Source organism: Pezoporus occidentalis, unplaced genomic scaffold (genome assembly GCF_034315485.1).
Source record: "Pezoporus occidentalis ecotype Australia unplaced genomic scaffold, CSIRO_AGI_Poc_V1 ctg18, whole genome shotgun sequence".
NCBI lineage: Eukaryota > Metazoa > Chordata > Aves > Psittaciformes > Psittacidae > Pezoporus > Pezoporus occidentalis.
In genome coordinates this window covers 7,143,738-7,168,112 of record NW_026913640.1, presented here as the reverse complement: position 1 = coordinate 7,168,112, position 24,375 = coordinate 7,143,738, and the positions used below count along the sequence as shown (strand labels likewise).

The window sequence follows — 24,375 nt, the reverse complement described above, 5'->3', positions numbered from 1 at the left end:
TCACTAAGCACAGCGCTCGCTGCCGGCCTGAGCCTGCCCGCAGTACCTCGTCTCGCCGGCAGATGGCTCCCTAACCTACCGAGTGTGAGCCAGCAGCCCCGCAGCAGAGCACACCGCCCGGCCCGGCGGAGGCAGCAGGCAGCAGCGGGGGCTGCCTGGTGGGGGCGGCGGGCAGAGGGAGGAGGTTGCAGCCTGCAAACAGGGCAGAGAGTCAGGAATCTCACCAAGACACTTGATTGCTCTGCCACTCTACTACCCAGTACCCATGATCTGCTGATTGACTGCTTCTGGTTTTAATGCTCAAGGCAACCGTGACAAGCGTATTTCCTCTTTTTACTTTTGCCTTTTAAATGAATTCTTATTCAGTGTGCAAATATTTGTAGGAGTTTACCAGTTGACAGGCTTGTATCACTTTCACCTGCACATGTGGTATGCCCAAAGTATGGTGTATATATTTACAAGAATCATAGAACCCTAGAATACCAGGTTGGAAGGGTTCTCAGGGATCACCTGGTCCAACCTTTCTTGGCAAAGCATGACCTAGACTAGATGTCCCAACACCCTGTCCAGCCAAATCTTAAAAGTGTCCAATGTTGGGGAATCCACCATTTCTCTGGGGAGATTATTCCAGTGGCTGATTGTTCTTATTGTGAAAAAATTTCCTCTTGTGTCCAATTGGAATCTCCACAGGAGTAACTTGTGCCCATCACCATTGTCTTTTCCATGTGACTCCTTGTAAAAAAGGAGTCTGCATCTGCTTTGTAAGAACTTCAGTGACATACCCAATATGGCTGATGGTTGTAAAAGCCATCCTCCTTGATATTTCTGTTTATTAACAGCTGAAGTACAAGGGGCTAAATTAATCTCTGCACCAAAAGCTAAGTTTGCCTCAGATCACAGAAAATGAAATGCAGTTGTACATTTCTTTTGCATTTCCTCTGCACCAAAACAGTGCAAGTCAGAGCAGCCCAGAGAATTCCCCTGCTTCCTAGGGCAGAACAGGACCCTCCAGCAGTTCTGGGGTTTGTGAACTGCAGCAGCACAGGGAATATCTGGCAATTTGCTGTTATTCTCTCCAAAGCCTCTTCCTACAGCACACTGGTGACTGCTTCGAATTTGCCCCAGCTGAAAAATGCCAATACACTAAAAAGCTTCTGTGAGTTACTTATGGCATCTTTACAGCTCATTTACGTAAAGGAATCATGAGCCACAGATGAATCAGGCTCAAACAAAATGATTTACAAAAGACCACACAGTAAGCAACAGGGACTAAGAGCAAGCTCTATTGTGCTTGTTTTCACCAGCACGAAAAAACAATTCCACTGCACAAAATACACCATTTCCCCCTCTCCAAACCTCAAGAAAGGGACAAGCAAAAGTAGTTTTCTGTCATATATTGCCGCTGCCTAGCAAACCTGCAGACCTGCATGTCTGACTTCCAGAACTTTATGGAAAATTGTAACTTCTCAATGCAGACAAAATTCTAAAGCATCTTTTTTAAGAAAACCTTACAGTTACACTATTCTCCCTCCTCAGGAGGAAACTTTAATGTAATGAAAACTTTGAAGTGCGCCTCGGGTTTGTTACAATGGCCTAACCTGATTAGAAATCGTGCCAACTCCTGTTGCTCTGTAGCTGCATTCCCCCCCAGGCTGTGTTACAGCTCTCCAACCAGTCCCACAGCACTGAATGATGTCATGGGATCTGCAGCTCAGCGAGATGAAAGGGATAAAGCGGAACCCGCTGGCACTGGGGAAAGCTTCCAGCACACAATCCACAACACAGCTTGGGAACTGAAAAGCTACAGATCCAGCCACTCAACTCGGAGCATTTCAGAACCGTGTGCATTCTCCCAGCACAAGAGGGGAACGGGGGAAGATCGATTTCTAACAAAAGAACGCGAGCACTGAGAGGCAGAGTTTGAGAAGCACTACTACCTGCTGGAAAAGGAGCTCTTTTTCCTCTCCAAAGCTCTGCCTTTGATGTACGGCAACTGATCACTGATCAGATTACAGGCATTTGGTCTCAGTGCTCGTCTGCCTTTGATCTGCATGGTTAATTTTATTTTCCCGGATTTGGAGTTTCGTCCGGGCTTGTGCTGACATACTTTTTTTTCTTTTTCTTTTTTTTTTTTTTTTTTTAAGGAGGTAAAAGCATTTAACTCAGAAGCTTTGGCACAGCGAAATTAAGCTGCAGAAAGCCCGGGCACTGGAAAACTTCATCACATTACAGGTATCGGATTTTGTATTCTTTTTTTGCAGTTTTGTGTTGCAAGGTTTTAAGCAATGGTAAAGTTCACATCAACAACAATAGGGCACATCATTGTGCGTACAAAGTTCGAAAGATTATATATAATTTATGCAGCATTTTATTTGCAACTCTTAGGCAGGATTATATGAGAACAGACTATCTGGAATATACAGACCATTGAAAACTGAATCAGAATCAACTATTTTTAAATACTTTGGTGTGTTATAAGGTGTAAGAATTACAGGATTTTGGTGTGTACTGCTTGTTTCTACTGTCTATAGTTTTGTAAAGTTACATGTGAATACAAGTATTACATGTCTTAAGGGAGTATTTATTTTCTATTTCCAATACACTGTGTATACTTCATTTACTCTCAGTGTTTATGAAACTAAGTTCTTCAAGCAACACTTTTAATCCTAATAGTGCTATATGTTAGATGAAAAAAGTCTCCTCTTCCACAAGTTATTAGAACTAAACGTATAAACACAACATCCTTATATTAAAAAGGGAAATGGTTTTATTTCAAGATTGAAGGTATGATAGTTCAACTATACCATATGAAAAGAGATCTTGATAACAAAAGTAACTTTTTAACCTGATGATAGAAGTTTCCTTTAAGGCATTTTAACAAAGAAATTAAAAAAATCTTCAGCTTATCTACAGCAAACACCTAATTTTGCTTAACTTCATGGAATTTGTTCCTATCTCAGTGAAGCAATTTCCATTCCCAGTATTTTATATTCTGTTCCTCAAATTCATATTTATGAGCATGTACTGTGCTTAAGAAAATTTAAGATACCTACTCCACAAAGTCATTACAAAGGAACAGTCATCAGAAGATTCAAGATTATTCACTATACATCTGCAGTTTTAAAGGGCCAGATTCTGAGGTAAATTTGGCCAAATCCATGAGTATTCTGTGCCAGCAGCTGGAGCCAGTCTGTTAAAATAAAACTCAAGCCTCTTCTGTAGATATTTAAATGTAATTGAGATTTTCAGAAGAGTTTAGAACCCATAACTGGGGACAGACTTGCAAAGAAGTTCAACATTCCAGAGACTGACCTCTTTGAAAATCTAGTCTTAATGGTGAATAGTGAGTTCTTCCAAAATACTGACTTTAGCTGTATATTCTTAAATCTAAATTTAAGTGTATATAAATCTTAAGTCCATCTGTTTATGAACAAATTGCAACTAAAGGTCAGCATAACTGATAGCTGTTAAGCACTGTTTCAAAATTATTCTTGAAGAGTTTTATCAGCCAGTAGGACCCTCAAGATGTTCATATTTCAGTATGCATCACAGCAACATGCAAACCCAAACGTTAACAGCCTGCCTGCATCTGCATAAGTTATCAACACTTCCACATAAATGTAGTCAACTTGCATTAGTCAGTCTGCAAACTTTGTTTCTTCTAATTAAAAATATATCTGTATATATAAATTTTAAATTTACTGAAGATCAAGAGATAGTATGCCAGACACAGACTAACTAAGCCTGACTTGGTATCATTTAGTTTTCTATACCACCAATTAATTCATATTCTGACTTAACAAGTCAATTACATTGTAAGGAAAGTAATTAGCCCTGCATGAATAATGTGTATATAGCTGTCAAGAGAGAATATTGCTTAAGGAATAGCCAAAGCAAAATTTAGTATTTTTCCTTAAATGACAATTATGTATTAAAACATGTTTATATAACCCTGAAAAAAAAAAAGTTTAATTCAATAATTCTCTACCTTTCCAATCTTCTCTTGCTTATTGCTAGTGTTCTAATTTTCTGAGGAAAATTGTTCTTATCCACACCTTTATTTGCTGCAAAGTAGAAATTAATTCAAAGATTCTTTTTTCTAGTAAGTTTAAAATAGTTGTGTGTGCCTAATACAATTAAACTATAACTACAAGGATCTGACCCATCACACAAATGGATAAATTAGGACAGAGAAGTAACACTGGTTAATCAGATGGATTACATTGGACTTGCATATATAAGCACTTGCAATATTTGGCCCTAGAAATACATTTCAGAAATAAAGATTTTTTTTTTTTTTCTGTTTGTAAAATGTCCCTAGCATTTTAAGTAATCTTACCACATATTTAAACACAGATGGGTGTTAACCCATTTAAACTGAAAAATATCTTTGCTTGTCTGTATTTAAGTGAGACTGAAATGAAAGCACAGTTGGACACATTTAAGTATGGGGAGGAGAATATTTTCAGCATTTTTGTTATTTTAAACAGCAGTTCTCTGACAGTTTTGTTTGTCATTGATCTGACATTTAAAGATTAAATAGTAACAATTCTTGGCACTTGTGACTTTGCTTTTACAAAGTGCTGTATAAACATTAATTAATCCTCAGGCTTAAGTCTTCAGAAAAAAAAAGTTCACAATGCTTTTTCAAGCAAATCTGACTAGGAAACTCACAAGTATATAATTTATTTATTAAAAGAGCTTGAGCAATTTCTGATTATAAATAGACATTTCCAAACAGTGTGTCTTAGATAACATCATAAACATATTTTAAGGTTTGTAATAGTTAAGACTATCAAAAGACATTGCAGTTATACTGACATAGGTTTCCAACAGCTGTCATAACAAGAGCAGATCTCTCAGTTGACTGGGGAACTGTGTTAGCACTTGAGATATGGAGATAACGACTTCCTATTGCTGTACAATTCCTGCTTTCACATCAGATATGTCACGCAACTTGGTCTTATCAAAGAGGTCAGCTGAAGCTACTTCCCAAATACTTATTTTCTGCTTTCTTTACTGTAGTGAGAATCTCTATACTTGCATCTATTCTAGTTGCCCTAACAGTTCATTTCTTCCATTTCCTTAGAAGCAGCATCATGATTTGAAACAAAAGAAACCCTGCAATTTTCAATGTTGTTAAATGATGAATTAAATTCACTCATCCATTTTATGTTTAGAGGAAATATTCTGCATGCTACAACAGGGATTTAAATGGTTTGGTTTCAGTGCTAGAGACTACATATTGCTCTTAATTCATTAGTATAGAAACCCCCTGCCTGATAAGAAAGTCTTAATGTTTCTTTATATGGTAATCATCCGTGTTTAGTCAACACTGTAAGAAGTCTGGGATGTATTAATACACTTGTGTAATTATAGTACTTTAAAATTAGTATCTGAAACACACACGACTTTACTAAGAAAAACACAACACATTTCACTCGTGTCTACAGAAAACAGATAATATGCAAAGCAGTTGTCTGTAAATAGTGAAAAAATGTAGCATGCTCAGTGCTGTGCAGCAGCTGCCATTCACAACAGATGCGCCACCGTTGTGCTGCAGCACTGAAATTCCAGCCTTTTGCAGAGCTCCTTCTGGCAAGGGTCCTGAAGCAAAACTCTTCTTTGAAGGCCCTTTATAAGATAATTACTTGGAAACCACCGTAAATTCTGAGTTATGGTTGGCTGTTTAGTTGTTTTTTTTTTTTTACTGAAAATAACTAATTTTGCATCAACCATTTATCTCTTCACAGACATCTTGCTGTATTTCAATAAGAATTATTTGTTTTTATAAAAGTCCATGTGGTTGGCAAACTCCGAAGTTTTATCTCTGTGAGAAGTTCCCAAAAATTCTGTTTATATGAAAAAGCTTTACTGCCAAGTATATCCATTGGCTCATTCTTTTCAGAACCTAACACCATTTCTGGTGTATACATACAACTGTGTAGACTGTACTGGTATGATTAGCCTTTTCATTAGAAATAAAACTAATCCCTGCAATAGCAGTTCTTTCACCAAGGTCTCTGAGGTTGGTATCACCAATGTTGGAGCATCACTAACTTCAGGAAAGCTCCCAATTAACATCACAGCAAGTAGCAGCAAAGTATGCCTTTTTTACTGACTGTGAACAGTTTATTCTCTGTGAAGGGCTGGGTTTCTGAACTTCTATTTGGTATTGACACTATGATTCTAGCTAGGTGACTTGTTTCCTGCAGAATAGAAAAATATTTCAGATTTTGAGCTAGTAGGAAAAAAAGCTACTCAAGTACTTTGAAAAGGAGAGGATTTTGCAGTGCTTTGCCAGAGAACCTCCATTGTGATTTTTAGGTGGGACAGGCAGAAAGGACTTTTCCAAATTACAAGGCCTCACTCTCTCCACTCAGTGGGAGCAACGGATTTTGCCCAGTCCGTATAGCAACATCGCGACAGTCTCGTCTCTTCTCCTGGAAGGATAAAAGGGACCTGAGCACTTCAAGTGGGGCTCGCCCTGGCCTGGCACCACCAGTGGGAGGCCAGCGGGATACCAGTCCCCTCAGCCCCGGCGGGAGCGGCCGCTCGCCACAAGCCCTCTTGTGCCCTGAGCCTGTAACGGCCGCCACAGCCTCGGCCGCACCGCCCCACCCTCCCGCTGGCGCGCCTGCCCGCCACCCGGCACGTGGGTTCGGGGGGCTGCTGATTGGCTGCCTGCGGTCACCTGAGCCCGGCCCCTCCGGCGACGGAGGGAGGGGAGCGGCGCCGCGTTGCCCTGGCGACGGGGAGAGTCGGCGTGAGGGAAGGAGGGAGGGATGGAGGGAGGCGGGCACCGGGCGGCCGGCGGCGGGGCAGGAGGGTGCGTGGGGGGGTCCGATCCCCTCTGCCTCGGAGCGGGCGGGCGGGAGGTAGGAAGCGGTACCGCCACTCCCCGGGGCTCTGCGCGGCTCCCCGGGGTACCGGCACCCACCCGACAGTGCGGGGAGCCCGTAGCTCCGCCGTGCGCCCTGCATCGGTTCCCTCTGCGCCCCCCCCGCCCCCCGCCGTTGTGCGTAGGGGACGGCGGGGGCGTGATGGAATGACGCTCCGCGGAAGGCGCAGGCTGCGGAGAGGCTGCGGGAGCTCTCCGCTGGGTCCAGCGCTGCCGCTCTGTAACCAGCCCCTCCGCCCCGAGGCATCCCACGGTGGACATTGAAGGGTACCTCGCAGAGAAAGGATGGCAGCTGGTGATGTTGGCGTTTGCAGATCTCGACAGCCCTAGAGTAACTCCTCCACGCTCCGGAGTGCGGAGAACAAAAAGCTCTTGAAAGCTTTCTTGTTCACAAGATTTTCTCGTATCTGCTGCATAAATTAAGCTGCGGTTTGCTTCAAAGAGTTTTGAAACTGGAGTTGAAGGAACAGGCGATAGTAACTTTTTGTCTTGGCTGGTAAGATTTTGAAGCGCCCCAATTACAATTCTGTTGGAAAGTCTGATTGTTTCACTTCCTTTGCTCGTGTGTGTCTGCATTAATCTGACCTTGGAATGAAAGCTTTATCTGATATTCATGAAAAATCTTGAACCTGAAACCTGTTTACCACCTTTATACTTACAAGTACTTTAAACGAATGCTTTTTATAAAATTAACAAAGTGGTCTAGTAGCATTTAATACGAGCAAGTGGCAAATTGGTTCAATGTGCATGTAGTTTCTTAACTGCTGCATAATCTCATTCAAGCACATCTTCAGCATCACATGTAAGACAAGTTAGGTATGTTACCTGGAAGCCCTTTATTGTACAAGCAAAAGTATTTATTGTTTTTGTTATTGTTGTTGCTGTTTGGGTTTTTTTTTTAGAAGTAAATTTATTTATTAGTTTAGAAGTAAGATGCTTAAATCGTTTCTCAATTTCCACAGCTTGCAGTTGCAATCATAATAAGAAGAGATGCTAAGAACCAAAGTTATCCATGTCTGTGCTTTTGAAGACATTGCATGCTATTCAAAACCACTAAAGGATGGCTGGGTAAATGTAACCCATTGGCATTGTAGCATTGCAATAGTTACTGTATTAACCAGTCCAATGATTTAGGATTTCTGATTCACAAAAAATAGTTTGAAAAAGAACTATTAGTGTACTTTACTTGAATGAAATATGAATATAATATTTGCATTCTCATTTAGTTGCATTACTTATTCACATATCTAAGTACAAATACTTACAAATGCACCTTTATGCTGAGGTTTCATCTAGCAAACTGGTGTCTCCTAGAATTTGAGATGGGTGAAATTAAACAGAAGAGCAATGTTTTTTACCACAGTTTTGTTGTTGAAGCATGGAATTGTGTGTTATTTGTATGAGTAGTCTCATCAACTTCAATGGGATTAAGAGTCCCAGTGTGAATCACAGGTTCTGATCCTCTGAAAAGCTTTGTTAAAGTTTAGGTGCACCTTTGTTAACAATATGTTTCACTATTTTCTAATTAATGGTGGTCTGGATGTGTTCAAGTACATGGATGATAAACTGTTCTGCACAGTTTTGCCAGCACGGATTTGGAACTGTTTGAAAGTAGCAAAACCAGGGGTGAATTATGCTTTCTCATTCTCAGTTTTTGCTGATTATTTCCCTTTTGAGATGCTGTGATGTAAATGCTGTATATGAGAGTGAAGACATTGTAGAAATGCTTCTTTGGGGCACTAAATTATTATTGCTATAATAACTGTAAAGTCAGGTATTTCAGCTAACATAACTCAAAGCATATGGTGCTCAGAAAGAGCACAAACATTTCCTGGCTATGTGTAAATCCCCTTTCTCTCCTCCCTCAGCCCCTAAAACAGATCTGCATGTTTTCTATCACCAGTGATGTTCCAGCTTGCATCTGTTCTCACTGTCTTTACAAAACTAGAAATAAATAACTTCATAGCTGCCTAATTTTGTACAACTTCATGTATGGCAGCTTCTGAAAAATACAAATTTATTCAACACAGTATTAAATGTGATGAATGCTACTTAGCTGTCTGTAATTTTCTTTTCTTTTCCTCCATGGGCCTTCTCAGAGCAGTTGGAACAAATGTGGTCAGACAAGGCTTCATTTATTTCACAAAGGGGAAGAGTACAAGGGTTGTGGTCAGTGTGTAAAGGGAAGATGTTCTAGAAGTATGAAACAGAACAACAATGTGTAGCCCTATAGTGGAAGTTCTTATCCGTAACTTGTTCCCTTTGTCTTTATCATTGCAGCAGCACAAGTACTTTCCCTTCTCTTGTTTTTTGCCCGTGGGGCACTGTCTCTTCTAAAGCCATCTGCCACTCCTTGTCATTTTATTGCATGCAGTTGACAGCTGCAGGTGGGAAACAGGGTGGTTAGAAGGGAGCAGAGATCCTATTCATTGGATACCAGAGACCTCTGTTGGCAAGATATGGTGATTATGTTTTCATCTCTGCCTCATGCAGAACTTCTCAGAGTACTGTTTGCCACTATTATAGACAGCATGAAAAGCGGTCATCAAGTATGAATGTCAAATCAAATATGGGAAACTTGTAAGATCTTGGAAAGTTAAGTGAATTTGAAGCTGGGACCTTTCAGCCTTTCTGAAGTTTCCCTTAGAAGGTGGGTGATGTTGACTTCAAAGTTTTGATGCTTGCATGTATGAGGAACCTGCTGGTAGGCCATAATTTAATCATGTCCTTTTCAGTCTTGAGGTGATATATTTTTCATGGTGAAACTTTGGTTTCTTTGAAGAGAAGGAAGAAATATTTTTCTGGCAGATAGACTTTGAAATAGAACGATGACTATTGCTCAGGTGACAAGTAAATGTAGAAGTGAATTTTGGAGGACAGTGGACTCTAGGACTCTGGAAGATAGGAAATTCCTCCTTCCACATTTACTATGCCTTTGTAATTTACTGTTTGATAATTGCGCTCTATACACATACGCATAGTAGGTCCCACACAACCTTAAAAGTATGCAGCTACATTTCCTAATGGAAGTTCTGTATCTGGAGCTCAGTACATTGCCAGTGATGATTGCTTGTGCTTGGGTATTTCAGGAAAGCATATCACTGTTAACCCCAAGAAAAGATGCATTTGGAATGATTTACTGACCTCAAAAAACCGTGTCCAAACTTTTCTTTAATATAATTGAGGATAACCAAATTCAGTGCTATAAATATCAGTAGCTGGGCAAGAACAAATAATCTTCAAATGCATAGAATTTCTATTTGGTTACATGTATTTTAGAGGCAAAAAACTCTTCTAGTTACTACTTAAATGCATATGCTCATGTCCAACAAACATCAATGTAATGCTACTTGATATCAAGAGGGAATAAATTTGCCCAATGGCAACCTGATATTAAGTGCTGCAGTGTCTGCTTTTTAAGACGGGCTTTTAACCAAACTGGAGCTAGAAACAGAAAACAAGCAACTGGTATAGTTATGTGTCCTTCGGGACTTGCTTTCAATACAATGAGTTCTGAATGCTGAATGTGCCTTAACCATTTGCATTACTATATCAAAATGTTGTCATGAAAATAAACATTTAAATTTTTTGTGCTTTTAACAGTAATTTTTTATTGTACACCACATAATTTCTTCCTTACATGTTATAGCCACTTTACGTTCTTCAGGGTTTTTTTTGGTAGGAACAGGGACAATATGCACAATGATGGCATGGTCCAATATCACAGGCATTCATACACATCTACTGAAATGATTTGCACATGTTTTGGTGCTACTAAACCTACTGAAGTGCACTGAAGTTTAAGGCCTGTAGACCTGCAAGCATATTTTGGAAGATCTGTTGATTATAAAAGAAAAATTATCTAGAAGATGCCTCATATTATAGACCTAAAGCTATGAGATTGCATCATACATGTAATGATCAGTCAACAAACTTGAAGCTCAGTAGAATGTGTAGATGATTTGGAAAAGTCTGTGATCATTTAACACCAGTTCTAAAAGACTTGATTTTGGAAATTTACTCTGGGTTTTGGAACTCCTGATGTTTGAAGGTGTTGAATTTGGCAAGAGTTTCATAAAGACTGTAGATTTTCTTTTAAATTGAAAATATTTCACAGGTGCAATAAAATTTGCACACCTAAGTCAATAAAATGTGTTTTTAGCACAGCATGTGTCTCCATATGCTTTCTATGTTCTAAAAGTCTTTGAGGTACATGCTATAAGAAGATCATTGTATAACGGATATGGCCACTCCAAAACTGAAATACGAGCTGTCAGCATGGCCAGGAACACGCTTGTGATTTTGTACTACCTTCTTGTTAAGATCTGGCTTTATTTATTTATTTATTTATTTATTTACGTCTTTACTTATTTACAATTGTAACTCCAGAATATTACAAACACACAAAAAAACCCAGCTTTGTTTCAATATTGATTTTTAATAAAGAGTACTGAATCTGCTGGGCAGTTATTCAGGCTGTTCTTGATTTTCTTCATTTTTTTTAGCATTTTAGGTGATCTGCTCAGTAAAATACAGACTGTTTAGATTATGCCACAGCTCCATATTTTAGATCATTAGGCTTAATACAGCTTGCCAATATTGTTTGCATTGATAATTTTACATGGAACGTGGCATAAAAATATATTATTATTACAAGAGAGCATTACTTTTTTGATATCTGTCACATCTGGTTTTGGAAACAAAATTAAATCTTAAATTTTAAAATAAGCCATACTTTTAACATTATAAATAATCCTATTCCTAACATTTTGGTAGTACTATATAGATGGTCATAATTACATTAGAAATGTGCTATGTTTTATTTCTTTAACAATAATATTATTAAGGAATATGATGACTAAGTTCAGATGACTTGGAATAATCACTTGATGTGCAGTTCTAAGCAATGCATTTATATTTACAACTTTATTTCACTGTCACAGTTATGTAGGATTTTGCCTCCTGTAGCTATTAAGAAAGCATATAAGTATTTAAATTTTTACACTGAATACCATTATATGAAATCAAGAAGTCAGTGGGGGGGGGGTTCTCTCAACTCCCTTTCATTTCATTTGAATTGATATTTAATAATTCTATATAAATTTAGCTTTTAGACTTTTAACTTTATTGTGTTGTCTTCTCTGAATCAAGTGAGTCAAACTCGTTTTGCAGGACTGTTTCTCTGTAATATTGTGTAGAGTTGTTTATTGTATTACTACTCTTAGTTCTATTTTAATCTTCTCATAACATTACCATTCTTGAATTTCTCTAGCTTTCCAAACTGTATAAAAATTAAACAGCAGCAAGCTTAAGTCTTTCTTGATATTTTTTTCAAGGTTACTGAGGTGCAAAGTCTCCTGATTTGTCTTGTGTGTAATTTGTTTTTACTTAGCAGATCTTCAGTTACTATTCTGACGGAAGATATATTATCTGATATGCGTTTTTACGCATCTTGTTTCTTTCCAAACATAGATGAGAAACATTTCTTGGGACTTCTGAGTTCCCTTAACAGTATTTTTACAGTCTCTGTCCACTTTTTTTCTTTTTTTGCTCTTACTAGAAATAGTTCAGTTCTTACACATTTTTGTTCTTATATACTTAATTATTTTTATTTTTTTTTGGCAGCTTTAGCACTGCCATCTTCTCATGCCAGCTTTGTGTACCTAATAACTTTTTAATTTGTTGACTCTTCTCTCCCATTTGTTCTACAATATTTTTTCATCATTGTATTTGGGTCATCCAGTATTCTTTCTGAGATTTCCCATTTTCCCTCCTCCCATACTCCCTCTTCCCCAGCCTCCTACTGAAAAAAAACAACCTATGTTGAATACTCTATCTGTATGTATTTGTATTACTTGATGGTATGTCTTCTTTTTCACCCATGTTGACATGCATATAATCTGATAATTGTCATTGGCCCATAGACCATTACCATCACTAAGTGAGAAATAACCATAGAAAATGTAATCTTGGTTTTCCTGCAGAGTGCTGCCTGACACACCTCTTTGCCTGTTTTGTTCTTCCTAGCAGCCCTTTCTACACTTCCAAATACAATTTACTTTAAAATATCAATAGTGCCACTGAAGTATACTTTCTTCTTACTGAACTTTGTTAAGTAGGATATTCATGCAGTAAAATGTGAAACTGTGTGTTAATTATAGTTCATGCTCATTCTGGTTGTATATATTTTGAAGTATGTTATGCTTGTTACAGTTTCATAATGTAACGCACTTTGTGTTTGTTCTTAATATTTTTCTATTCTATTTCTATTCTGGGTTCCATCCTTGGACTTGTTAGTCTCTTCTTTAAATGACAACATCTAAATGATACTCTTACATGATAACAATTACATATTTTGTCTTTTAAAACTGTATTTAAATATCAATCCTTTAACTATGAAGTATGCCAGAAATATTTTCAGTATTATTTTTCATATCTAGCTAAAAACAATGACATTGTATTACTGCCATACAAGGTATGCAAATTAGGATCAAATTCAAATACCCTGTCATGTAAGATGAATTTATTTATTCTTGTTATTGTTTTTTTTATAGTTTGGATTTCTGAACTAGTAGTTACACTTGCATTTCTAGGTAACTGACAAAACCAAAAAGTAAGAAACTGGAAATTAATACAAAGACTCAAAGAAATAAACAAAAGGAAATTAAACAGAGAAAAAAGATTTTGTTGGCCAAAGACAGTATTTTTAATGATTGTGGGATTGCATTTCATTGATTTAATAATCCAAGAAATGTAATCCCAAAATAGAACTTCCTTTCCATACCATCTTTAAATATTTCCTTCCTTAAAAAAAAAAAAAAATCATTTTTTTGTTAACACTTCTTAAAAAAAAACAAAAAAACAAAAAACTAAGCAAGGCTTTATGAACTGTTCTGTTGTCTTCTTCTGAGATTATGATTAAAAATTGTCTGAGGTAGGATGTGATTTGGTTAAACTCTTTGAAATGTCTTCTAAAATAGTTTTTGCCTGCCAGATCATAAACAATCATGTTAGCACATCTTTAGAAGTTAATATCCCTTAGGTAACTGGTAGAAACAGATCTTGTGTATGCCTCCAGTTCCTTGCAGAATGAAGTAGAAGAGGTTATCTTTGCCACTAGGCAAACACATTCTGTTCCACATTGCAGCACAGAAGGAACTTCCTTCATGATCAGCTATGTCTTGGTTGATATGTGGCATATCAATTGATCTTTGTCTGCTGATCATGTGCTTAGTTGGGTGTCTAACAAGCAAGATAAATATGTTAAGGATGTTAGATGTTGGTTTTACAAATACTGACATTCTCTAGACTGATAGTAGTCTCTTCTTTTGAGAATTAAAGGTATAGAAACTTTGTGAATATTGCCTTGTCTTCTAAAAATGAAGATGATCTTTAAAGCATATATTTGTTGTTTAGCTTCCAGTAATCCATCTGAAATATTTTAATAACATTAACAGTTACATATTTTGACATACTGAATGACATAAAGTACTGTGGATCATATGACTTTTTCAATTTTAACATTGTGAGATATAATTTTTTTTTTTTTTTCTAGGGAGAAAAGTTTGATTGTAAGAAATGGATGCTAAAGGATTACAAGGAGAAGATAAACTGAAGATGCTCATAATTTTACTAGCATATTTGGTAAGTTAAAAATTGATACTTATTTTTCCCTAGGATGAATGTTGAAAAAATTACATAGAATGCAGGAATGGTGTTTTATTTTACACATTACTGCTAATAATAGAATTCTTAAACTGATATATGCAGATGATGCACACATTTTATCTATTTAAAAGTGAGCTTGCTCAACTGATTTATATCATTTCTTGCTGCTCCTCCCATGCAATTAAAAAAATTTACCTTGTCAACCTCTTAATGGATGAAGAACTGGACTAGGACAGAAAATATGAGTCAATATGAAGGTGATACTGCTTCACTTCAGAGAGATGGCAGGAATTTTAACCAATATTCAGTGGCCATATCTTAATACAGTATGCTACACACATAGCTTAGCACTTTGAAATATTCCAAAGCTGGAATAGCAGAACATAGCATAGCACACAACTGCATTACCGATTAAGCATACTTCAACTCTGGCTTGCAGATACAAGCTCTGGAGCTAAGGTTAATTAATGTTTCACAGCTATCAGAAAGGCTTTGGTCTCCCAGAAAATACACAGAATAAGAATTTAGTAGCAATTGTGGAGAGCACTTTCACTGATGGAAGCCTGTATTAGACATTTAATTTATAATACTACTGAGGGAGCTCACAAGGTTTGCTAATGTTTGCTAATGTCGGATTCCAGTGATTATAATGAGAGTTTGCATGGCTGATATTACTGCTTATGTTATTTCTCATAACCTCAGTTTCTGGTTTGGTCAGGTAATGTACTTAAATGTCTTTGAACAGCCCATCAAATGCACAGAGATAGTAAAATTTAGAATAAATAGTATTCATACAGGGTTTTTTGTGGTTTTTCTGGTTTTGGTTGGGTGTTTTTTTTAGTTTCCAAAAGGTTTGAGTGACCTTTTAAAATCTATAAATATTTACATTTAAAGGACTAGATTTTAGCAATTTATTCAATTGTAATAACTTCATTGAAAAATTAAAAAAATCACAAATTAATGAAACACAGCAGTGTAATGTGATGTAGCTTACTGTCATGAAAATTGTAGCTTTAGTAAATGGTCATGTGCATTTTTTGTAATGCTGATTAAGGTGAGGAATTTAAACTCATGTTCAAACAATTTAGTGTTTTAGCATTCCACAGGTGTCAAATATCAGTTAGGTCTTCTAAAAATTGTAAAATCATTACAAATCACTGAGTACTGAGACCCTTTAAAATTCAGGCCACTGTCTTATTTTTACGATAGAAAAATGATGTATTTTTCTGCTATAAAGTTCATAAAAATTACATGTTGAGAACAGAGTAGTTATGATTTGGTGAGTTTACTATCTTTTTCTTTTCCTTTTTAAGCTAAGTAGAGTAATCTGTGAGACTGGAGATTGTAGAGAGCAAGAATTTAGGGACCACACTGGAAACTGTATCCTCTGCAAACAGTGTGGACCTGGAATGGAACTCTCAAAGGTAAGCAGATCATGTGTTCTTGAATTTATAATTATTTCATTTACATATGTGGTTAAAATAATAGATATCTGTAGTTATATGGAAATACTTTTTAGCATTTTGGTGTTTGAACATTTTACAGTTTTTCAAGAACCATGTTTTCTAGTTCTCTCTATATAAAAGGCTCATTTCAGAAAATGATGATGCCATTAATAGAGTAGGCTGTACCATTAAAGGATCTGGGTATGGGCTATCAAAATGTTATTTTTTTTTATTTTCTTTAAAGGTGAGTTAGTGTTACAAAGGAGGGGTGGAAACTACAGGGAATTAAGACTGAATAATCTCACTGTGTAGAGGAGTGCCTGAAAAATGTATTTCAAACTAGTGATTGGTACAGACCACTGAGATGGGGGTGAGAGCTTCATGCTGACTTTCAGAATCAGTTCTGTATTTTAGATTTAATTGCTGCTATAGACAATGTTTAAATACTTTTCTATACAACAAACTATCTTAACAGGATGGTTTATAAGAAAAATAAGGGCATAAGTGCAAAAATACAGCGTAGGATTCACTTGAGAACTGAGATACTTCCTTAGAAAGGCTGGGAGATAGATGATCTGTTTTCAGCAGCTCAGTGGCTGGAGCACTTTCAGTAGCTAGATTCAAGTGAGGCTCATTTCTTTGTTTTGCAACTTGTTAAAAATGCTGTAAATGCAATCCCTATCTTTCTGCCATTTGAAGTAATTGAGAAAGTTGAGGAAAGAAAAATACATGGTAATATGTGGAAAGCACATAAGAAATCTTTGTTAGAATCATGGAGAAGGCATATTTGCTATTGTGAGTCCTATGTAAATGTGGTGGGTTGTGGGTTTTTTTTTTCTTCTTTTCGAACTGCATCTCTTCAAAAAGAAAATCTCCTAAAAGTTTTGGAATTGGCAAAGTCTTTTAGAAATTCAGAAATTAATAAATGGAGATGAAAGTTGACTGAGATTATGGACTGTGACCCAGTAAAACTAGAAAGTCAATTTGCCAAAATTTCCAGCAAAAGTGCAAGTCTGAATGAAAGACCTTGCTTTCAGCACAGAGAGAGTAAGCGTTGTGTATGAGCAGGTGCTGAAACAGGAGGGAGGCATGTGGTGGGATTTGCCAACGCAATCAGAGGAGGTGAGAGAGATTGCAGAATGAGTTACGCATCATGGGGAGACTGGGTGTTTTGGAGGAGCAGGAGTGTTATGCTAGAGGTGTGAAAATGGTCAGGCAAAAAGAGTGCAGGCTGTTATTATGAATGGTGAGCTGATTTGTGAAGCCTCATGCGTAAACTTAAGTCTCTTCAGTGTCCAGCTCTGATACTTACATCTTGCCCATTGCTAGAGTGTAGAACTGTGGCCCAGATATAACTGTGCAGTGTGATTGATACCTGATAGATGGGGCCATGAAGCAAGAGGCAAGTAGCTGCCCTGCCCTTTTCATATAGAGTGGCAAACTCTGATACTTCTGCTGATAGCATAAAAAGAATGATAAAGGTAGAATTTAGGGTGTTATTTGGGAGTGAAATTTAATTTTCAGGGTTGCTTTTGTAGACAAATATGTTGTATAGATCCAAGGGGGGATTTGCAATGTTATTTTTGAAAATTTTTTAACATGAAACATTGCTAAGTCTGGTGTGTATGTGTATTTAAACAACAGGGGGAAAGAAGCTTTCAGTTTGTGGCTTTGTATTTCTTACTATATTCAGCTCTGAAAAAAAGCACAAGTTAAGTATTGTGGTTTGTGTGTGGTTTGAAAAGATTTACTGAAATGGAGTGACACATTTTCCCTGTCTCTCCACTCCCTGTAGCTAGTGTTTGGTGTGTTAACTGAAACATTCAGTTTCATGCTTTAGTGAGGGTTGCTTTCTATCTTGGGCAGTATTAGTTAAGGTTTAGCCATACAAACAGTAATGTTGAAGTAGAGATTTGAAGATGACTAATGGTATGGATGAGATTTTGTTTGGAAGTTTGGTTTTTTTTTCCAGACTGGCCTTAAATTTGTGGACTGAAAGCTTCCAGGGGTTTTAATTTATAAAGGCTTTTTATAAGTGGTCCTAAAGCAGTACTATACTTGTTGATATAGCATACTTATCTAGGTGGCAAATAGAAAACAAGAGCATGAAAACTAATGCCCTCAGTAATCACACTTTCAATTTAATAAAGAAATTCTAAACTAAAATAAGAAGGTTATAGTTTGCAACAGTACACTATTCAAGTTATGATTTTACTTTAACAATTTTTGTTTACAGTCTAATTGTCTGGATTCTTAGGACTAGTTTTTCTGAAAAACATGAATGTTTAGTACACATCAATGTGTAAGCAATTGCTTCTCTGTGGCACAAATAGGCTCTCAAATACAGTTTTTTGCTACTACACTAGAACTGAAATAACTGAAGTTTTTGCTCAAACCTAAATGTGAGTTGAAGCATAATTTCCTTTATAAATATAGGTAAAATTTTCTGTGAATCATAGCAAAGGATGTGATGCTGTGGCTGTTACTAAAATGCAGTTGAAAGTAATCTTGCTGAACTACAGCTTGAAGCAACAAAGTATGGAAGTCAAAGGTCAGAACGTAAAGGGAAAAGGGATTTAATGATATACTTGAAGTAATTTGCCATACAGGAGGAGTTTTGTTTGCTTGGGGTTTTTTACATGTGAGAAAGCAATGTAATTATGGTGTAGTTTAGTAACAGTTTCTTAATAACAATGTGTCTGTTTTCTGATCAAACATTTAGTGCTCATGGGTAAAACTTGATACATTGTTGGATGTGGGAGCATTGCAGCCCAGAAAGCCAATCGCATCCTGGGCTGCATCAAAAGGAGCGTGACCAGCAGGTCGAAGGAGATGATCCTGCCCCTCTACTCTGCTCTCGTGAGACCTCACCTGGAGTATTGTGTGCAGTTCTGGTGTCCTCAACATAAAAAGGACATGGAACTGTTGGAACAAGTCCAGAGGAGGGCCACGAGGATGATCAGGGGACTGGAGCACCTCCTGTATGAAGACAGGCTGAGAAAGTTGGGGCTGTTCAGCCTGGAGAAGAGAAGGCTGCGTGGGGACCTCATAGCAGCCTTCCAGCGTCTGAAGGGGGCCTATAGGGATGCTGGGGAGGGACTTTTTATTAGGGACTGTAGTGATAAGACAAGGGGTAACTTAAACAGGGGAAGTTTAGATTGGATGTAAGGAAGAAGTTCTTTACTGTGAGGGTGGTGAGGCACTGGAATGGGTTGCCCAAGGAAGTTGGAAATGCTCCATCCCTGGCGGTGTTCAAGGTCAGGTTGGGGAGAGCCTTGGGAAACATGGTTTAGTGTGAGGTGTCCCTGCCCATGGCAGGGGGGGTGGAACTAGATGATCTTAAGGTCCTTTCCAACCCTAAATATTCTATGATTCTATGACTGTATGTCTAAGTATGAGTAAAATACAATGTTAGCAGTGGGGGTTTTGGTTCAGGTACCCCCTCAAAGCAATTGACTGACAGGTTTCTCTTATGTTATTTACAAAAAACCTCAACCTATATTGTTGGCTACAAAAGGCAAACTATTGGGTCATGTTGGTCACAGCAGTGGACTGTGTGAACGACTGATGTAAACATACACCCCTATTTCCTTCCCTCAAATCTCAGTTCAGGTAGAACTTATACTGGTGAATAAGCTGAAGCTGACAGGTCCAATGTCAAGGACTCTTTCTTTGATCTTTTTTATGAAAAATGACTTCATCTTAGTTACAATCTAAATCTGTAGATTTCTTTCTTGTTATTAGTGACTTAGAAAAATAGGAACTGTGTTCCTCTCAAAAACCAAGTAGAGTTAGTAGGCTAGACTATGAAAGGAAAACTGGAGTTCTCAAGACAAAAATTAAGATAAATACTGTGGTACACAGGGGTACTATGATTAAATACCTTGCCACTGAATTGATCAGAACCAACTTTACGTGTGTTTTCTTCCTTTTGCCTTTATTTAAACTGAGCATGTGATGTTACAGAAATCAAAACTAATACATTCTTACCTAATTGTGGTATCCGTGGGTTTTATTTAAACTTCAGTGGGATCTTTATTGTGGATTTATAAAATCCAGTTAATAGTCATTAGTTGTCCCTACACTTAAGGGAAGGCACAGTGACATCTGAAGATCAGACTTAAGAATTTAACACAGGCTGCACAGGTGACTTAATGCATGGTTAAAGTCTAATCAAATCAGGTCCTGTGTGACAGTCCAGACAGTTCCCATGCTGACAGATATACTCAGATGTAACACGGTCTTGCCTGAACAGGACGGATAAATGTGCAGAACAAAATACCACCTGTAAATAGTGGGTATCTGTGTATATATTTATTTTTACAACTATTAACTTGGGTTCTTTATATGACCTTTGTTGGTGTACTGTGTGAATATTTCATAGGACCTTTCTAAGTTAGGGAAATGCTGTTGCCTTTTGTCAATTTATATATGAGACACTAGCACAGAAATCAACTTCCCTATGGTAATGCTGGAAGTTTTTGGTGAAACAGAGTAGATGGAGGCCACAGAGTGGAACATGAGAATGGAGTCTTTCTCTTCACAAGGTGCCACACAACAAGACAAGATGCAATAGGTGGGAGTTCTACCAGGAAAGAGACTTGATCTCTATGTGAGAAAGAAATTATTTGCAATGAGAACAATCATTCCCTGGAACAACTTCCCCAGGAACATAGTAGAGTCTCCATCACTGGAAGTTTTCAGAATGCAATTGAACAGGGTGCTTAGACCATCTCATCTCAGCTCCTTGTCCCATGAAAGGTTGGACCAGATGTCTTTTCAAGGTTTCTTCTGACCTGGGCTATTCTATGATTCCATAATGAGAATTTCATTTGAGTTGCAAATTAGTGCTCAATCTATTGGATTGATCTTCCTGTCTGCATAGATAAGCAAATTCAGACACCCTTTATAGCATTCCCTGTCAATTGTAGTAATAGCAGCACTTTCAATGTTACAGTAGCTTAAAACTGAAATCCATCAATTACTTGTTGATTATATTTTTTATAAAATACTCAACATATTGCCATCATATGAGGGCCAGCTTTGTTATTGTATCAACAGTTTAGCATTGATGAGTAAGGGAGTGAAAGCTGCTTCCCCTGTTTGTTTGCTTCTATTTATTTTTTGTTTTGATTTGGGTTTTTTTATTTGTTTGTTGTTTTTATTTAATGAACCCTATAGCCTTTTCTTCACGTAAACATGTGTCTTTGGCAATGTTTTTGAAGCAGCTGAACCACTGAAATAGTTTGATTTTGAGTGTATGAAGATTTTGTTTGGGGGTTGGCTTTTTTTTTTTTTTTGGTGTTTTGTTTGCATGTGTTTTGTTTTTAAAAGCAGTGCTTTCTCTGGGGTGAGAGATTGTGTCATTTCAGAAGGAAGTGTTTGCTTCATGTGGCTCAGCATTATTTCATTTCTGAATCATTTATTAGAAAGCAAAGCATCGTGAATTTAAGCAGTTTAATATCTTCCATTCTTTAAATTACTACAAGTCACCAGTGCCTGAATAGTCATTGGTGTGGCTTGATAGTAAGAGCCTTTTTTGTCTTATCTTACCAGTAAGGTGTTTCTGTGTAAATCATACTTTAAGTATGATTCAAATTCATAGAAATCACAAGTAACACTTGCTTTTTAAAAAAAATAAAATAAAAGCATTCATAGTTGTCTTTAGCTTCTATGTATTTTATTTATATATATATATATATATATGAAAAAGCTCAGCCTCATCAAGCTTGTATTGCAACTCAGAACTTTAACTGCAATTGTAGATTGTTTTGTCAACAGACCGCATCTGAGGCTGTAGTTCAGTAGCACAGAAATAATAGTTTTGGCACCAGTAAGTTTTTTCCAAAGTGCCCTACCTGCAGACACAGTAGGTTTTTAGGCTGCACTGTGGAACAGATCACCGAACTGGTCATTTTTAACCTGGATTCATCTCATAGACAGACTTTCAGCTCAGCCTCATAATCAGTTCTATCAGTGCACTTGAGGAAAATGTATGATGAGGGGAAAATGAAAAAGCAGAGATGAAAAGGGAGAGAAATGCCTTAAAAAAGCATTGCAAATACAAGATGATAAATACTGCCATCAACAGACTGCTGCTGTACAGAGAGCCTTTGGGAAAGAGGAGCTTGGTGACTGCTAAGGCAGGCTATGTATTATTGGTTGCACTAGGTATATGATGAAGGAAACGGAGACCTGCATGCTGGCTTGCAAATGGAGACCTGCATGCTGGTTTGGAAAAGGAATGGTGAATTAAACGGGAAGGTACTGTTTAAAGCTACTCCTGAATGTAACAATCCTCATACAGAGCACCAAAGGTGGTGTGCCATGTCTGACATGTCCTAGTGAAGCTGAGAGCAGCTGGTAACATGTTTGACAGTCACTCTGTAACTTTCCAAAGCAAAAGAGCTGCTTGAGAGGAAACCTACCATATCTTCAGTTCAGGAGAGGCTAATGTGTTTCTGGGTGAGTCTCCTGGAAGCTGGAGCAGCTGTGTGTAAGCTTGTTAAATTTACTGAGAATGAAACTTCTAATACTAACTTTGCACTTAGCCACAGAAGCTAAATCTGACATGTTTACAGCACGCTGTTGAAGCCTGTCCTGCTCAGAGAGTTCTGCTGATAGATACAACTGATTATTATTAGATGAGGCTGATCCACACCCTAAGATACTTTTGGAAGTTAAAACTGTGTGCTGTTTAATATGGCCATAGACTCAAAGGTATTACTAAAAGCTTTGTTTCCCAGCACCAGTGCAGTGCTGCAACCTGTTATATGACCTGACATCAGTTAAAAGTGTCTTAATAGCTGGAAGACTTTGTTGAGAATACCCAAATATTCTTGTAATCATCATGGCCTAAATGGAACTTCTCTGTGTTGTTCTGTCTAGGGACTTACGTAGGTTGTGGTTAATCAGTGGAACTAGAAACAAATTCTAAAATGTACTTGCAGATTATGATCTTAATGATGCCTGAAAGCATTTTTTTAAATGAAATTTGAGGTTATTTTAATTGAAAGAATGTTTAAAATCTAATTTACTGTTCATTTACTTTCTGTGTTGCATTCAGCTTTTAGGGAAAAACCATACCACTTAACTCCATTGCCCTTTGTAGTCTGCTAAACTTTTGGTTGTTCTGTCTGAATCAGGTTTTGGGTAGTATATACTAAAAGAAAATGGTAACACTGCCAAGGTAGTACTTCAAGAGGTGTCTGTATTATTGAATGCTTTTAGTATTTTTACCTTGAAACTAAGTTATGAGTTTAGTTAACTAGGTCACTCCACATTCCTAGCTGGCCTTGACGAGTCATCTCACTTGATAACTTAGTGAAGCCCGCTTCTGAAAAAGGTTGTTCTGGGAATACATGCATTAAAGGTAATGAGATATCACAATACTGTGATAGTAAAAGCAGTATAAATGTAAAGAAAATAGAAGTGCATTTAAATTCTGAGGATTTTTTAAATCGTTTTAATGCAGTTTTCTAAATAAGTGCTGGGGTTTTCATGGCTTGTACTATTTTATTATTTGAGAGAGATATTGCACTGATGTTAGCTGGTATCATTGATGGTAGCATTGAAAAGGGGAAGTGGAAAGGCAAGAGTGGGCTAAGTGTTCTTCACAGAATACTTCACAATAGAAGGAATAAATATAACAGATATTCTTTTTTTCTTTTGTCTTTTCTCCTGGCACAAAAATAAAAAATGGGGTTTTGAAATCTATCTAATTAAGGTTACAAGTTTCATTTCTCTTCTCTGCAGTCCTGAGGTGAACTGCCACAGGAGACAAGCCATCTTTTAAGAATATGAGTGGGAGGATAGAAGTGGTGAGGGGAGTTGGGAACTATTCAGATCTCATCAGCCATATAACTTGACAGCTTCATAAACAGAGCACTAAGAAAACTGGTGCACATCAGTTTTGCACATGTACTGATAAAAGACGAACAGTCAATTTTTTGTATCTTTGTTGGACTGCTAAATTATAAAGACCAAGATTTCAAAGGGTTTGAATCCATCGTCTAAATCATATCCTTCAGTTTGGGAATGTGGTTAATTATAAGTACACATCTGTTTGAAGTTCTGCCTGGTTTACAAACTTAAATATTTATTTGCACCTGCCAGGCAGTTAACTACCTGAAATATAATGTGAACATAAAAAGCACATACATGAAGTTGTAGTTGTGGATTATATCTACAGAATTCCTGGCAAGGATTTAGAAGCCATATTTGAAAAGACTGGAGACTGTAAATTCTTTGGGCAGAAGACTACGTTGCATGCACCATTTTTATAGCTTTAAAGCAAGCCATTCCACTTTACAGAGGACCACTAATATTTGTCCGTCCATCCAACTATAGCAAAGAAGATCT

General features: G+C 37.4%; 1 protein-coding gene across 3 annotated transcripts in view; it reads left to right on the top strand.

Annotated features, from left to right (window-relative positions):
* The first annotated feature begins 1,697 nt into the window (after window positions 1–1,697).
* Window positions 1,698–24,375, top strand: part of TNFRSF19 (TNF receptor superfamily member 19) — a 62,258-nt gene continuing 39,580 nt past the window's right edge. Inside the window, exons 1-4 of one of the 3 annotated variants that reach the window (XM_062615199.1) lie at window positions 1,698–1,984; window positions 2,145–2,232; window positions 14,457–14,545; window positions 15,883–15,993. In XM_062615199.1, coding sequence (XP_062471183.1) covers window positions 14,480–14,545; window positions 15,883–15,993 — 177 coding nt within the window. In that variant the 5' untranslated portion in view covers window positions 1,698–1,984; window positions 2,145–2,232; window positions 14,457–14,479. Of the gene's footprint in view, window positions 1,985–2,144; window positions 2,233–7,039; window positions 7,398–14,456; window positions 14,546–15,882; window positions 15,994–24,375 lie in introns of those variants that run through there. The other 2 variants (XM_062615200.1, XM_062615201.1) reach the window with 2 other exon arrangements.